Source organism: Chaetodon auriga, chromosome 17 (genome assembly GCF_051107435.1).
Source record: "Chaetodon auriga isolate fChaAug3 chromosome 17, fChaAug3.hap1, whole genome shotgun sequence".
Taxonomy (NCBI): domain Eukaryota; kingdom Metazoa; phylum Chordata; class Actinopteri; order Chaetodontiformes; family Chaetodontidae; genus Chaetodon; species Chaetodon auriga.
The window spans coordinates 20,443,431-20,461,067 of record NC_135090.1 but is presented as its reverse complement, the minus strand read 5'-3'; the positions used below and the strand labels follow the sequence as shown (position 1 = coordinate 20,461,067).

Sequence of the window (17,637 nt, the reverse complement as noted above, 5' to 3'; positions counted from 1 at the left end):
AAAACTGAACACATTTAAAGGTCTGTTGCCACAAACAGTCTTAAAGCCTCTACAGGCCTCCACCCACCATCACTGCACATAAGATGAAGAACTCAGCTCATACATAATTGTGATCCTGTACAGTGCAGCAGAAGAGGATTCATCACCAACTGGCACCAACGCTGCAGATTAATGAACTCCTGATACTTTGCATACACAGTAAGTGGCTAATGTACGCAGAATGTTTTCACAGAGACAGATATGGATGGAGACCACTAACAGGCGGCGCTCTCAAATGGTGAAAGCGATGCCAATCCATCTTCTCTCATTAAACGAAGGCACCGCAAGCATAAGAGAACAACACTCACAAACACACATGGAAAAGGCATGAACCAATGGGAAAAAACCACTAATCAAGTCCCCAAGGCTTTCATCCCTTCACTGTTGCGCCATGGCATCATGAGCTGCCATAATCAGACTGCAGCCTTCATCTGAACTCAGAGTCAGCGTTTCACAAGATACAACCGCTGCATGTTGGACTTTCAGAAGCTCCTCTGCTCCTATATGTGGTGGCTCTTTTGTTAATAATGTGCACAGAGGCATAGTAATTGATCTTGAGATTTTAATTATCATAATTCAGGCTCAATCTGCACTCAGAGTAGCTTTAAGAGGCTGAGCCTTTATGTTCTTATATCCCAAAGCTGTCCTGAAAGGCAAATCAAAAAGAAAAATCTAAGTCACACAACTCTGTCCAGAAATAATTACTGTGATGGAAAAAGCCCACATCTGGCTTTGCAAGCACTTAAGAGCTGCACTGCTCAGTCCAAGCAATAAACAGCCAACAAGATTTTACGCCATGTTCCTCAAAGTAATGCTGCCCCCAACTAACATGACAGAATATGCAGAAGGATAATGAACTCCAAGACTTCCAATTTATTTATATTACTAAACATCATGTTGCCATGTTACACTGAAAAGGACAAACAAATGTTAAGTAGATGAATGAGGTTTGTATAGAGGATTTTTTCAAAGCACTGAAGATAAACATTGGCCATGTCATCTTTATAAGTGCTGTCTTCGTCGCACTGTACATCAGCTTTTGTAGGAAATGCTACATATGTGGCTCCATGGTAAAAGCAGGACATTAGCATATCTAAATGAGAGGTGTAACATCTAAAGTTGGAAGTTTTCTAAGCACTGGGGACATGCTTAAAAACCTGCAAATGCTTGGCATAGCAGTACATCGGACATGTTCACTTAAGGGCATTTAACTAATTCAAACCAGCGTCTGCAGGAGCAGACATGAAGTCAGTTTTAACTGACACAGATGGTGATCGACTGATGTAATACGGGTCAAAATTAACACTAATGAACTACCCCACGTCTGCTGGCTCTATTGGAGCAAATCAGAGCAACAGTGACGAATTTCTTCAGCAGCTCAGAAATGATCTCACAAGGAATTATCAGTGACGTACAGCTAGTTTATCCAATCACAGGCAGACACAGCACAGCAGGAGGAGGGCCCACAGACAGGAACAACTCAAGCAGGGTCAAATGTAATACTGGGCTAACTGGTGCCACCTAGCTGCTTGATTAAGTAACTACAGTCATGTTTCAATAAGCAGTAGTTGAACAGATATTGATGAATTATAAGATTGAGTAATTTTTCCTAATCTCTCTCCTAACCTCCTAATACTGTGAAGTGTGGATCTCAGAAAAGATGGGAGAATGTTTTCTGCATGCCTTAACAAGCAACATTAAAATAAAAGCTTTTGTCACAGTCTTGCGGAAGAGGTTGATGTTCTCACTTTATTTGATATAAACGCTTTCCACACAGAACAAGGTGACTGACAGGTGAAACCTGAGTTGAAAGCTTTGACTCCAGCAGGACTGCTGAGGAGGCAGGTTGTCTGAGTCAGCTGACTGAGTGAGGTAAGACAGAGATACCACCTCAACTGTAACTTGATTTGCTGTGAAAACAACAGTTAAAACCCAAGTGAAAAATGATAGCTCAGTGAGCGAGCTCCTATAAATAGCCGATGTGCTGAGTCATTCATTAGCACATACACGCCCTGGTCACAAAGACCTGGAGGCTTGTTTCCAGATATGGCTTCATCGTCATCATCATTATCAAACCAATGTGGAACTTGATGTGCCAGTGCAATAATGGGACCAGTGTGGAGATTATAGATTTCTCTGCTGATCTGGGTCACATATTTTAGGGAGTGAATATTTGAGGCATGTTGAGTGAAACACAGGTAACAGAAAACTACAGTCGCTGCAGGATGAACCTTGTGCATCTGCTGTAATACGCTGTACAACCAGGAACTTTGAACAACTTGTCTCAGCTCCCGTCCCGTCCATCATCTTTGGGTTAGTCCTCCTGCATCATTTCATCCATCCACCTCTCTCTCTGTAACACCATGTTCTGCTGAGTCATGCCCACTGAAGCAGTTGCCAGGGTGTCATGCACTACTGTCTCCATCGCAACCAGCTGGCAGTGTCACCTTGCTGACAGTCACGTGACAGCACAGTCTAGTGGTTAACCATAGTAATTACAATTAATTCATGACCTCATCTGAAATCAAAGGGACAAAAAAAGCTGTCTGTTCCAAAAATTAGATGCTGAGGATGTTTGATGTGAAATGCTTTGGCGTTATTTGCGTTCGTCTGTAACAAAGCCTGCAGACAGGGTTGCACTGTCTTGTCACTTGAACAATAACAACACGTCCTGATGATGTGATTGCAGAAAATAATCCGAATACTCAGTTTAAGCCACAAAAGCGCAAAAACAAAATATTAATATGCTATTAGCAACTGCTAATCTGCTAATAATATTAACAGACATGCTATACACAGCTGAAGTTCGATCTCTGATCACTGTGGATATTACAGTGCAGCTGCGTGGTGCAGATAAAAATAATAGTATATACCTTTTCAGATAATTAGAGTCTACATGGTGTACTCCCTCTGGACTGATCTGATCATGCTTGGTCTGCAGAGCTTTATTGGCGTTGAGCCCACAGGTGACACATATATTTAATGTGATGATTTCAGTGAAAATAGGACATGCTTCATATACAGGAACAAACTATAAATCCAGGATCAGAAAGACTGAACATGTCCCCTGTTCGTTATTCATGACCAGGCTGTCCAGCTGCCAAACTGAAGCCAAACAGTGTCCTTGTGTTATGTTTTAGAGGACAACTTCCTGCGAGGGCCAGCGCAGACATAGTTTCCAGTAGGTAGTGCAAAAAGCAAACTCTTCTGTTGCACAAGTTAACACTGGTTTGCCAACACAGACACACACACACACAGACAGACACACACACACACACAGAGCTAAGCTCATCTTGGCAGTGATAACAACTCAAATCCCAACAGCTGGACCGAGATGTTGAACAGCAACAGGATAACACCGAAATAAAATCCACACTTGGAGCAATGCTTAGCTTTCATTCCAGTCCATTTAAAATCCAGACTGTACCACAGCAGTAATTATGTGGACCATAACTCAATTATTACATAATCAATTAGGGTTCTATTTCATTAAGAGCTGGATGTAAGTACCTTTAGCTGCCCTATAAGCTTTTCCAATGAAGGTCTCAAGAAGTTATGTACATTCAATAATGATTAATTGATCCGAACACTGGAGACGCAGAGTCGGAGTGACAGAACAGCACGTGAAGGGCACAGACCTGGAAGTGAAGGATGATGGTCCAGATGAGACCTAACGTCAGTTTGGGGTTCCCGTCGGTGATGTCATCGTTCCTAATGTTCACAAGCTTGACCTGAAAACAGGAAAACAGAAGATTGGTTTGGTTTGCTAACAAAATAGTCAAAGTGATAAGATCTGCTAAGGCAGAAAAAGTTTTAACTGACACAGTTATCACAACAAAAAGTCGTCAGTTTTAGTCACTAACATACGCTCAGATGCACCAGATTGGACCAGTAAGAGGAAAACACATAACTCATCTTCACTTCTGCACGTTAAGGATAAAAAATGATCTCCGCTCCAAAAATCATTATGTGCAAGAGACTCTCTGAGACCTTGTTAAATCTTGTGGTTCCAGCTAAGCCAAGCCACCGCAGCTGTATAATTAGGTCTCAGTGACACTCAGAGAGGATTGAGAGGAAGAAAAGGTTAGCCCTCCACCACGGCTGTCTCTAGGGAACGAGGCAAGAGAGACGAGAGACGCAATTTAAGAAAGATGGAGGCTTGAGAGATGTGGAGGAAGAGGTGTTTTAAGTGAGAGAAACAGCTGCATCTTGACAGTTAATGAAGAGCTGCAGAGTAAGTGAGAGTTGAATTCATGATAGCAAGAGCGGGCAAAAGATGCAGTGTGAGTGTGTGTGTGTGTGTGTGTGGGGGGGCACTGTACTGCAGATACAGAATGGATGATCAGATGATCATTTCATCATTCAATCACTTTATTTGCCACACAAGATTATAATTAAGAAGGAACTACATTTAAGTCATTTATTCACATCAGGAATGTTTTGTTGTACACATGGAAACATGATAACATCGACTGTAACAGTGAACGACTAAAACCTGGAGACCCTTACACAACAACATGAACTACAGCATGAGCACACTTCAAACTGTACTAATACTTATCTTAAAATATTTATTTATGTGGACACAATGCAAGGACACAAGAAGCATGTGACACCAATGTCCATGTTTTGAATGTCTATGTTGTGTTCTTCTGTTTGTGTGCATACCTGTCTCTGTTTGAGGAAGTCCAGCGCTATTTGGACATTCTGTAGACGATGAAATCTCATTCGGCCCTTTTCTCTGGGCTGGAAAGAAAACAGAAGAGAAAAAATGATGTGGAGAGTCAACAAATGGGTTTAAACTTAGTCATTTTTAGTGTCAAACGCAAGAGGCAGCAGTGAGTGCAAACAAAGCTGAATTCAATCCACAGTGCAGTGAAGTAAAAACCCAGCATGGTTGTATTGACATGAAATGGTCCTCAGGGGGCGCTGTCTTCAACAGGAGCCATTAAAGACATGCCAAGAGCAAACTAGACCCAAACCATGCTGGTTTAAAATGAAAAAAGCAAACTTCATATCAAACCCGTTTTCTCCTTTTCTTCACACACCACCAATAATTCACAGACAGACATCCAGTTCACAGTTTAGAGGAAAGATAGTTTAAGAGAAAGACAGAGAGAAAAGCGCACACACACACACACACACACACACACACACACACGCGCACACGCGCGCGCACACACACACACACACACACACACACACACACACACACACACACACACACACACACACACACCATAAACACACTTTTGCTGCAAAGAGTACATGAGTGCAGGATGCAGATGTGGTTTCACACTGTGCTGGTAAAAAGAAGGTACACTCAGGATTAGTCGTCACATCAGCAAGACATCAGCAACTACTGGAGAGGAGAGGAGAGGAGAGGAGAGGAGAGGAGAGGAGAGGAGAGGAGAGGAGAGGAGAGGAGTGGTGTATGTATTTGGAGGTGTAATCTTGTCATTGGTTTGTTTTCCAGCTGTGTCCTCAGTGTTAGTTCACTGTCCTGGGCTATGAAATGTGTTGATGGGTCTAATAACGATCTGAGGAAAACCAAGTCAGCATGTTCAAACATCTTTCTCTCATCTCTCTTAAATATATTGGAATTTTGACTGTAAAGTGTAATTATCTTTAATATAGACTATTTTGGGACTTACAATTAAATAAAACATTATTCTTATAAGTCAAACATTATAACATCTTGAATATAGTAAATTAGGTCCAATTGGTAACAAATACACATTCCTTAGTTACTTTATTAAGTACTACTTACTGCAATCCAATACTACAAATCTGCCACAAATTCTACATTTAGGAAGATTATAATGTTTGGTTTCTGTTGACACTGTCCTTAATTAAACTGTATGTTCGCATGGTGTTGTACTGGGCTGCATTATATTGACATGGGTTTCTAATATTCCTGTAAATGGGGTGGACAAATCATTAGAAACATCTCTCAATATCACGCAGTTAAATTCAACACTACTGTAACCTACAGCCTCAATAATGAACACATCAGAGTTACACTGACACCTCTCTAATAATCCAAAGCTTATTATCTCTGTAAAGGTAGAAGTTATGGCTGAGCAGTTTTATTGGACTGCCTAATATTTGACTTCATCTAATGAAGTCGCCACTGAGTGTATCATGATATATAAGCTACATTTTATTGTGCACAATTCATGCAACATAGTTGTAGAGCACTGTTGGGTGAAAACTTCAAATATTTACAGTGTGAACTTTTACGAACTTTCATCTTCCTCTCCGTCTGTCTGCCTGTCTGTAGAGGAACACACACTTACAATATGAACACCATCGAAACATTTGTCATGATGCTGTCACCCAACAGAAACGATGTAGTGTCACACAGTAACATGTACAGCCCAGTATGCTGGTCAGAGGTCAGTGGCACAGCACTCTCATGCAGCCTCACAGCTCCACCTATGGGCCAGAGGGGGAAGCTGAAGGGTCAGAGGTTAGAAGTGACAGAGTGAGCGGTGGAGGGGGAGAGGCTTTGATGCGAACATACTCCCTGAGCTCCTTCCTCCTCCTCATCCTCCCCTCTGAGCAAGATGAGAGGGGGGGCCCGCAAGGCGTATGCCCTTTTCAATGGAGGACCGCTCTTCTGTTGCTATGGTAACAGAAGGGGGGACATGGGAGACAGAAAGAGAGGAAGAGGAAGATGCAGCATGAGAAAGAAGACAGAACGAGAGAGGGCGGGACCAAATCAAAGAAGGGATAAAATACTGTGACTGCAAAAAACAAACCAAAAAAATGAAACACCTGAACAACAGAAGTCAGTTTAGCTCTGACACAGATCACAGTCCATGACGGGGACAGAGTGTCCTCTGTGTGGATGTGTGTGGACCTAAGCAGACCACAGTCAGCACTCTGTTTCTGTTAGTCTACCTGTCTGCAGCTAAACCCGCCTGCGTCACATGGTGGCCTGTCTGTCTGTCAACATCAGGACTGAGGCTCTTACATCATCGAGCTGACCAAAGTGAAGCCGCTGGGGTTCGAGCTGCCGTGTTTCTGTTTACTTGACATACTGGTGATGTAAAAATGCCAGGTTGTCTAACTTTGGCCTAAAAAACGTGTCAGCCTGGAACAAAGACCCTCAAGCTGGAGAAGCGTCATCTGCCGCTTGACCTCTGATGGTATTTTATTAAAGAGTAACACTCTGCTGATGCTTTGAACTGGAGATGACAGCAGGGTGCGTGATGGAGCAGAGGAGTGTGTGATGGAAAACCTTACAGAGTGACAGTAAATAATCATGTGTGCGTGCAGGTGTGTGTGTGTGAGAAAGAGAAAGGAATCCATACCAGGGTGACTCCAGAGAGGACCTCCAGCAAGGAAATCAGGTTGTGTCCATCCCTCAGGTCCTCATACAGGTCTGTGATGTGCTTCCTCACCTGAAAAAGAAAAGGAAGGAAGAGAAGGAAGAGAGAAGGAATGCAAAAAGAAGGCAGAGAGAAGGGAGCAGGAATGAAGAGAGGAAGGGAAGGAAGTAAGGTAAGGTGATGAGGAGATGAAAAAGGAATGAGGAGAGGAAACACAAAGAGAAAAAGGTTAATTCCTCACTCCAATCACCCTTCTGTTGACTCAACACTCCTGACATGTGCCAAGCCAATTGGCCCGCAGCTGACAGGCCTGGTGACAGCGGTTGTCGGACCAACGGAGACGAAGCACCAGCTGTGGCCTCTCGTCTCTGTTGCCATGACATTGCCTCCACCATGAGACGGGTGGGGGTGGGATGCTGACACGGTGACTCAGCAGCCTGAGCAGAGTTAGTGCTTGTTTAGTTGAAAAGTGGGACACTGGATAAGACGGACAGACAGTGACGACCTGAGGCTGAACAGAGAGGGAGTGACAGATCGGCCGAGCTGTGAGCGAGGACAGAGAACTGAGCGTGACATATCTGTGGTGGTGTTTGTCACCGTCATGCGCCAGTTTCTCCATCTTTTCTTTGATTTACAGGACTTTTTCAAATGCATCACAGCACGAGATTGACTGCCACTTCTATTTTGTTTATGAGACCTTCCTCACCTCCTCTCCGGAGTGAAATATCATAGCAAAAATGTAGTAAGGTAAAAAATGACAAGGATTATGAAATACAAACACAAGCCAGGTGTGATGAAGGTTTACAGCGGGACATGTGATGTGACACCTCATTACACTGAGTGGACAAAGTTAATGTGATTGTAGAGTGAGAGAATAAAAGATAGGAGGTTTATGAATACAGAAAATCTGTGAAAACAATGCACATTAGTTGAAAACAGCTGAATAAGACATGAGTGAAAAGGGCTGTTTCTGGATCCTTTCTTCTATCTAGGCTACTTTCCAATTCGTCAGTTTGTCAAAGAACAAAAGGAGCCGTACAATAGCTGCAGAAAGGCACCGCAACATCAGGCTGGAGCAAAGGAAACGCTTTTCTTTCACAAATGGAGCATTTCTAATTTACTCTTCCTCACCGGAAAGCAGAAAGTGAAAAGAGAGGGAGGCTGGCAGGCGACACAGGTCAAACATTCCTTCTCAAAGTGCTTCAAAACTGTTGCTTAAAAAATGCTGATCCAGCTCAGCAACCAAGGGCACATGTCCACCTGCATTACAGCGATTTTCCAGTTTCTCGCTGTACCTGCGCGGATTAAAGTTTTGCTGCAGTCCTGGACTCTGGACAAGAAACTGTACTACCACAGTTCACCAGAAGAGGGCAAAACAGTCACAAGAGTGAGCTGGAGAGGTCTTCACTCTCTAAGTTATGAAAAACAAAATATGAATTAAAATGAACCATCCTCATGCTGCTTTAAAAAAGATGCAGTGAACTGTTGCGCTGCCTTTCTTAAAGGCAGGACAGAAGGCCTCTTGAGGTTGAGCTCATCGCTAAAACTGTCTTTGGCTTAAAACTGCTGCTACAGAAATAACAACATCCCTCCACTTGTCCTCAATAACCCTTTTTCTTACTTCCCCCATCTATTTTCCTCTTTCCTTGCTCATCTGTGTCACACTCTCACCCTTCTGTTGCTGCCTCTTTTTCTCCATGCGAGATAGACATCAGCTGTTTTAGAAGGAGCTGATGGCACAAGTGTTAATTAGATGGCAGGAAGAAATGGTGCATCCAACACTGACTGGAAATGAGGTGCTGTTTTTGTCTAATTGTGTCTCAATGTATCACAGCGGGCCCTTGGTTCCAAGCCAGCCTGAATAAGTGGATTCTCTCTGTCCATGACGCGTTTAATACCAGCTTACTGGAAAGCCCACCCTGTGATTTGAAATAAAAACAACCCCCTGAAACATCCAATTCCACTCATTTCCAATCATTCATCTGGGCACTGGCTGTGAGACATCAGCGTTGCTTTTTCATAATAACTGGCCCTTCTTCAGTAGTACAAACACAAACTTCTGTAACAACCACACTGCCAAATAAGCTGCCCATCAAAGGAAAATTGATTTTTTTTTTAATGTTCCCATGGGCATCCAAAAGATGGCCCATTAGAAAGTCCCACTGCAGTTTACAGAGGTTACAGTAGACTCTAGTGAATGACATTCACTGCTCTTAAAAATACAAGAATAGCTCTCCATAACACCCAGCTGCATCTGTAGATTGTTGTTTCTGTGTGTATGTGTGTGCGTCTTAAGGGATACTGCTCATACAGCCAGCTGTGTCTGATGTGTAGTGACGGCAGCTGTCAGGCGCCTTTGGCACTAAAGCAGAGGTGATGTTAGGGAGCACAGGCGTGCTGAGAGCACCTGGGCAACAGCACAAATCTGTGACGAAGGCTGTGGATCATCCTCTACTTTTTAAAAATTCAAATACCTTTCAATATCTTTTTAGTTATATTGCATAAATAGGGTTTGACAACTACAGCAGGGTGGAAAATTAATGATGGCAACTATTTGAATGCCAATTAAGGATGAGTTTCTGGGATTGACATGCTGCTCAATGTGATATGATTCAAACCTCACATCTGAAATTCCAAGCAGGTCATAATACGCTAAAAAAATTACATGCAGTGTTTCACCCAGTTCTGACAGCAAGGTTAAGACTTTGAGAAAGCATGCAGCTACTGCAAAAACACCCTTCAGACTTGTTGCTGTGAAATTGTTTCAAGTTTCTCTCCTTTATTTTTCTAATATTTACTAGGGTGCATTTTTCATGGCTGCTACAAGCTAGAACATGAGGCGAAACATGTTCTCATCACACTAGAACAAGTGAAAAATAACTTTTGAGCTGTTTTTTGACAAACAGTACTTGACGTGTGTGTTTAATTGTCGGTGTTACTGTGTTTGGCGTCTCTAGTCTGGTTGCTGTGGAGGTTTTTCTACAGTAGGAGCTCATCTGAATTACAAAAACAGGCTGCGGGTGGTTAAACATCTTGTTAGCCCACTGAGCCACAGTGTGACTACCAGTTCTTCATCTTTGTGAAACACCTTTTGCCTCCTCCTAACTTCTTAATCCACAGCTACCGGATTTGTGCTCCCTGTGTCAACAGCCTGCTGGGTAAGAGTGTGTCACTGCGTGCCAGCAGGTAGCTTGGGAGGCCAGTGTTTATACTGGGCCCTGTTTGTACTGTACACACACGCAAACATGCATGCACACACACCTGTGCAGCTTAAAACATACCAGACACGACACACAGAGCAGACAGGAAGTGATGATGTCACCTGAGGCCAAAGGGCACCTGTCTGTCTTTGCCTACCTCTCCTTTTCTGTCTCTTCATCTTCTCTTTAATGTTCCCTCTCTTTGTCTCAGGAGTTTATTTTCTATTCTGTCTTTCTTGATCTTTTCTGGGTCTTAGCCTGAGTACTGTTTTCTCCGTCCGTGTAGGTCTCTTTGTCCCTTCTGATGGGTGGAGGTTTGTACAATCAATCCTGGCCGAGAGTCAACAGATGACGTAGAACACAGAACTATTTCACCCCGCTCTCTATTCAAGAGCACACTGTTGGGACACAATCGCTTTTTGACATATTACTTCTTTGGCAACACTTTTTCATCCAGCGGCAGCAGATCAGTTCAGCAGATGAGACAAGAGTTGATTCTCCTCTTTTGTATGCTATACATGTTTTCATCACCTCTCCTTCCACCATCCCTCCATCCGCCATCCTCTCATCTTCCTATCTCACTCAAAGTTCAGCACTCTCCTTAATAAATACCATTCCCACTTAACTCAAGATGACCTCCATGCTAATGTAATGACTGTCAGTGCGTGCGTGTGTGCGTGTACATGCATGTGTCTGTCTGTCTGTGCGAATGAGTGAGTGTGTGGCTGAGTGAGAAGAAGTGTCAGAGAACAGCAGTTGTTCATGGTGCACTGTGCCGCCTGGAGCCGCTGTCTCTCGTTTCCTAACCTTTTCTTACTCACCTGGCTCTTTTTGCTTGTCTGTTAATGTGGGTGGTTTAAAGGTGTTTCTAACTCTAAGTTATGACTGCAACAAATCATTATTCATCATCGATTAATCTCTCTGAGAAACTACTATAAAATGCAGAGTTTGCTAAAACCAAAAATCCAAACCTCGATAATATTAATTTCACTCTCATGTAAGCCAAAGAAACCAGCAAATATTCCTATTTTAACAGGCCGGGACCGGAAAACAGCTTAAGAAATGACTTAACTGATTAATCAAACATCAAAATTGTTGCCATTTCATTTCCTGTAGATTGTCTAATGATATAATCAACTAATATTTCAGCTCTGCACACACAAAGGCAGTAAAACAGCTATATTTCATTACAAATTGATGGGAGTTGCATTTCCAGCACTGAAAAAGCATCCCATCTCTCCTGCTGCTGCTCTCAGTCTCCATCTCTGACCTACATTTACAGTCAGCGGTTGGTCTGGCAGTGCAGGCTGATATAGAGTTACACTCACAGGCTGGGCACTGTGACGACAGTCGCTCCAGAGTTATGGGGTCAGACAGATGCTCCATTCCCCAGTCATGTGATAGAAATACCCTGCATTCAGCTCCCCTCACCGCCTGAGTGTGCTACACATGGTGTGCATGCTATACTTTATGGATGCGATAGAAACGGCATGTGTGTGCAGATGTGACAGTATGCACACATGTAGGCAGCAAAGCCAGCTGTCTGTGACCCACAAAGGGCACACTGTCTGTAAATAGCTAACAGAGACCATAAATCAATATTTCCCTTTCTCTTCATCATCTTCAGGGGAAACAACGTATGTCCTCCACTTCAAGGTTTGACTCAGCAGGCAGCATTTTAAGTGATAGCATGTTAGGGCTGTCAGGTGTTATCGTGCAAAGCTTCCTTTACTGTGAGAGGAAGAACTATAGATGTGATTTAGCTGAATGTTTTGACTTTATGCAGCTGTTCAGTCAGAATTAATTACTTCAGCTGATTCTTGACTGAAGCCTTCAAATGCAACAATCACATTCAGGATCCTGGTGAGACGAAGAGTCTGCCGATCAATAATTTAATATCTGCATTCAAGTTAACATTTCTACATTCACAACTGCTATAAAATATTCATTTAAGACTGGCTTTTACTTTATCCACCACTTTGATTTCGCTGCTGAACATGATTGAAGTGTAACCATGGCTGGATGGAGGGGAATGGATTAACGAGCTGTAACTTCAGAGCCATCGCTAACAGTGACAGAGCAGGAGTGAGCCGGACAGATGCTCATCTACTGATGCAAGAGCTCAGTCTGCTGCTCAGACAAGGCCACATTAGCTGTGATCAGAGCACACGGATTGACGAAACCACACTGTCTCAGCCAAGAGAAGCAGAGGAAGATGAGTCGGAAGTGTTTTTCCAAAAATAAATATGCAATTTTATAAAAATATTGCTAATAAAGACCTGTTGGACCACCTGAGGGCAGACGAAGAAAATGTATTTTTTTCCTTAAGATCAATTTGTTTTAATGTGCTCTGTTATTATCAAGCTGTAGTCGGACTGAGTCAAAGGATCCAATGAATCCCAAACAAGTTACTAGGTTTTCTGAGGCTATTACCATGCTCTCGAGAGCATATTAGAGAATATCAAGCCATCTGAGACATGCATGTTGTAGAGGACTGTGTGAAAAAATGTGTGCTGGTTTGAGGTCACGCTGTCACTGTAAAACTGTGAACTTAAAAACTTTGTATTGAAGATTAAGATTAAACCTTCAGCATTCATTTTAAAACAACCCTAAAAACCCTGACAAGCATTTCTACAAAACCAAAACAGGTACATATCAAAGCAGCTGAACCCAGTGACACATACCTTGATGAGATGCTTGTTGACCCATTTTGTGAAGGTTTTCTTCTGCACTCTGTCCCGCTCATCTGTAAAACAGACGCAAAGAGAGAGGAGGGAGGTTAACTACTTACAGCCTGCGTGATTATTCCAATGAACGGTGTAGATGACAAGGTCACACATACACACACAGAAATCCAGCTCAGACGGGCAAAGCGGCGCACTCAACACCCCCCATGGAGACAGTTAATGACGATGCTGGATTTGTGCATTTGTATTGATTTGCAAGTAACAATTTGAGAGGATTTCTGCAGGAGAGTTGCTGTTCTTTCCTCACACATACACACACACAAACACTTAGCGGCTTAGCAGCTACTTGTATTGGATTACTCCCACAAAGCCTTTTTGTTACCTCACACTCATGTCATGAACTTAATGAAAGACACTAACACACAGTCAAGTGTAACAGGTAACACTCACAGGAGTGCATACACGACTCGTTCTTCTTCACAGTGACTACATGTTTCTCATCTTATTCAGCATCCAATGTCATGCAAAGCAGTATTGGATAAGAGCTGATGTAAAGACAAACAGCTAAGACACGCTGAAGACTCTTTGAGTTCATGGACAACAACTCGAGGTCACGTTGATAAGAAACTTCCGCATCTACAAACGAGACCTCTTGTAAAGTCGTGAGCAGCTATCTTTACGATGTTTTACTGAGATAACATCATCCTGAGTAAACTGAGGTTGTGATGAAGCTTGAAAAGTTGTCTTTTCTTTCTCCCTTCCTTACGTGACTGTGTTTGTTATCTTCTGTCTCTACTCTGACAAATTCCTCCTTCTTCAGTTCATTTAATGTCTCGAGGTCTGACCTTTCTCTCAGCTTCCACGGTTTCTAACTGAAGAGTGATCTGCAGCCAGGCAGCGCTCCAGCCTGCGTCCTCCACAGGCCAGAGGAGTGAGGCAGGCAGGCCAGGAATAGAAGCTGATGCTGAGGCACAACTGTGTTATTTCACCCCGGGATCTACAGAGCGACGTATATGCAGTGCAGCTCTGAAATGGTGCTAAAACGGCCATCTGTATGATGGTTTTAATTTTAAAATAACATTGTATTGCAGCCAGCGCCATTTGTTTGTATAGTATATTCTTTTCTTATTGCCCAGAAAATGGCTGCCATGATGTCATTTTGTTAAGAAATTTGGAAATAACTGAAAATAATTCTAATAATAATAATGAAATAATGGAAAAAATGACATAATTAGAACAAACACTTGAATGCTTGGATTGTAGTTGTTCATGCCTGTTTAAGTGATGAACTGTGCTACTTGTGGTGCTTTTTAAAGATGGTAACAGACGTTCACATGCTCGTGCTACAACTTTCACCTTCTGTTGTTCATGTACAGCCCTCTTTTCCCCCTCATCACCACCTCCTCTTCCTCCACACTAACGGAGCCTCTCTTCCTCTCCAGCCTCTCTCTGCTCATATCAGTCTGTCGTGGAGAAAACACAGATCCTCTCTGCCTTTCCCTTCCCGCCATTCTGCTAAATATCCATCTTCCTTCTGGAGGGACAGTTAAACATCCTTTAAAGTGATACTGCATGTTCCTAAAATGGTTTAAGTCGATGTTAAGTATACAAAATGCAATGTATGTGTAGCATACAATGGTAGGCTACAGACATATTCAACAGCTGTAGTTTGTTAATGAGTTAGTTACCAAGTTTTCCTTTCCTTGTCCTGCCAAATACCACACATGGATTACAAGAGACAAAGAGGTACAACAATAATAAAACATATATAAAATAAGCTGCAACTATTTTGATAACCAATTAATAGTGTAAGACAAAACACCAAATATTCTCTGGCTGCAGCTTCTCATTTGCTGCTTTTCTCTGTTCTCATCGGTCCATAATATAAAAGACACTGGTACACAAAAAACACTATGACAGGACATCTTCTGGTAAAATCTACTCAAAAGTTACAAGCGTTAAAAGTGTGTAGTCTTTCCCACTTCTCCAGGATCTTTAGTTTCAGCTCTTACTACACGCAGAACATGTTGTCTCATATCTAATCGTATCATTTCTGTGAAAATATTCAGCCCAGTAGTGAAAAATGAAACCATGACGAGATATTTTTCCTTCTCATATCAAGACTAGCCCACACATTCAACAGCTCAATGACAGATGAGCATTTTCCCTCCAGTTTGTCCAACAGATTCATTTCCAGCCAATCAGAAAACAGTCGGCCGTAGGTACCGCCCTTCCTGCCAGCTGTTTATCAGTTGCCGTGGTGACGCCATGAGGGAGAGCAGCCACGGGGAGAGACAGAAGGTATCACTTCCTCCTTCAGAGATCTTGTTATCTCATGTGTCCCTCTCACACACACCTATGCAAACACACAGACTTCCACAGAGCCCCTAAGCGGTCCTGACGGCTTCAACGGTCGAGCTCCAAAAGTAGAACGGATTTCCAAAGAGGGAATTCGATTTAGGTTTTAGTAGGTCAAATATCTCAACCACATGAAACTCAAGGTCAATCTCAGCACGGCACGACCGCCACGACACAAACGGGGTGACACACTGAGGAGTGTACACAAAGGGCGAGCCCAGAGGCAAAGAACGCATATTTCAACATGCTCTTACAAAATAGTTTCACCACTGCAACACGCCTTGCATCCAAAACCTGCCCGAGTAGCTGAGCTAGTTAGCCCAGAGGAAACACTCTGTGACATGCCATTAGAGCACACACATGTATACTGGTTAACCGCACTTGCTAACACATATCGCTCATCAGCCTGTGAAGACTTATCAGGTGCATGTGCTGCAGGTGTGGGAATCAGGTCACAAAGTCATCATGTGTGATCTTAAGTGTTATTAATCTCAGAAAACTGGAGACATGAGAAGAGCCGAGGTACGTGAGTGACAGCCACGGAAAGACTCTCATTCGTGTACAGAGGAAGGCATTGTTAAAATGTACACACCCCCTTGCATGCTGTCCAACAACACAGACACACACGAACGTCTCGCCCTTTGCCCTGACACCCACAATGATTAATAGAGACCACAGCTAGCATAACTGTTGTCCCTGGTGTGTGCACAAATATGAACTGTTCAAACACACAGTGAAACACGTGCTGACAGGAGCCTCTCCGACTGACAGCATGTAAACAACGACTGCAAATACTGCACAGCTTCACAATGGCCATGTACACACACACACACACACACACACAGGTACACACACTAACCTGCACAGCACATGAGCGAGTACAGGTGAGCGTTGAGATGACATTCATTCCTGTAGTCAGGCCACATCGTCCACAACTCTTATGCTTTCCACCTCCACTAATCAGAGCCTCATTTGATGTGAACGGTGCATAATCCAAGACAGAAGTCAGATGATTATAGCAGCGAGACGTCTTTGGCAACAAGCTGCCTTCACGTATCCAGAGCTGAAAGCTGCAGTGTGAGCGTGAACCACCAGGAGAGCACCGGCAGGTACTACCAGTTTCTCTCTCAGAGTTTCTACTCTTGTCCAGGTTTAATCTCTCTGTGGCTCAGCCGTTCCCTCTCTCCTCGATTCCCGTGTTAGCTGCCATGTCAGCCCCTCTTGGCCGGCCTTCTCCCTCTGCCTCTCGCACTCTTTCCACACCAGCAGTTGCTCTCACACGTGTGTGTCAAAGTCGACGTCAGCTCCTCGCCCTCAGTTCTAAAAGGACGGCCTCCCTCCCGCCCGCCCTGTTTACTCCCTCCAGTCAGTGCTACTTCCTCACCAGGCAGTGACACTCTCTCTCGCTTGTTCTCTTGCTTGCTCACTCTCTGTATCCAGGCCACAACAGACGGTCTGTGCTCAGACTGCAGCTGATGGTGGCTCTGCAGAGCTGCAGGGGTGCTTCCTCTGTTTACCTTTTTCTTCTTTCTACAATTCCTCTCTCTGTCTCTGCATAGGTAAGCAACTTTCCTTGCTGACATGTACCATCCAGAGGGGAAGGACAGTTTTCTTTTTTTCTTTTCTCATTTTTAGTGGACTGTCTGTAAAAGTAGAGTAGACGTTGAATAAATCCACATTTAGTCGCTGTTTTCTGTTTTTGTCACAGAGCAGAACTGGAGGACTTGTATTGTTGTTCAAAGGAGCCTGAGGCAGTTTGTGTCCTGAAGAGATGTTCTTAAAAACCAACTCTGAAAGACAGATGATGTAACCCACTCGAGTTCTTTCTACGTGCCACAAAACTACAAAAGCATCCAAAAATACAAAAGTTTGTCTTGTTCTGCTGAACTATGCAAACAACACACTCTTTGCGTTCAAGCTGACGAAAGCCAGATGCAGCAGCTCCAGGATATCTCATTTCCTTGATTTTCATGCTTTTACTCCTGCTCCTTTTCTCATGTTTCCTTTCCTTAAGAG

General features: G+C 43.3%; 2 protein-coding genes across 14 annotated transcripts in view; one reads left to right on the top strand and one right to left on the bottom strand.

Moving 5' to 3' along the window:
• macf1a (microtubule actin crosslinking factor 1a) overlaps window positions 1–17,637 on the bottom strand; it is a 214,549-nt gene that overhangs the window by 112,728 nt on the left and 84,184 nt on the right. For 11 of the 13 annotated variants that reach the window (XM_076755015.1, XM_076755025.1, XM_076755027.1 and 8 more), the window contains 4 exons: window positions 13,261–13,322; window positions 7,359–7,448; window positions 4,708–4,785; window positions 3,678–3,770 (listed from right to left, as the gene is read on the bottom strand). In XM_076755015.1, the coding sequence (XP_076611130.1) occupies window positions 3,678–3,770; window positions 4,708–4,785; window positions 7,359–7,448; window positions 13,261–13,322 (323 nt within the window). Of the gene's footprint in view, window positions 1–3,677; window positions 3,771–4,707; window positions 4,786–6,565; window positions 7,305–7,358; window positions 7,449–13,260; window positions 13,323–16,480; window positions 16,938–17,637 lie in introns of those variants that run through there. The other 2 variants (XM_076755018.1, XM_076755020.1) reach the window with 2 other exon arrangements.
• The window catches only part of gsk3aa (glycogen synthase kinase 3 alpha a), a 195,589-nt gene that overhangs the window by 149,173 nt on the left and 28,779 nt on the right, over window positions 1–17,637 (top strand). The window lies entirely within an intron of this gene.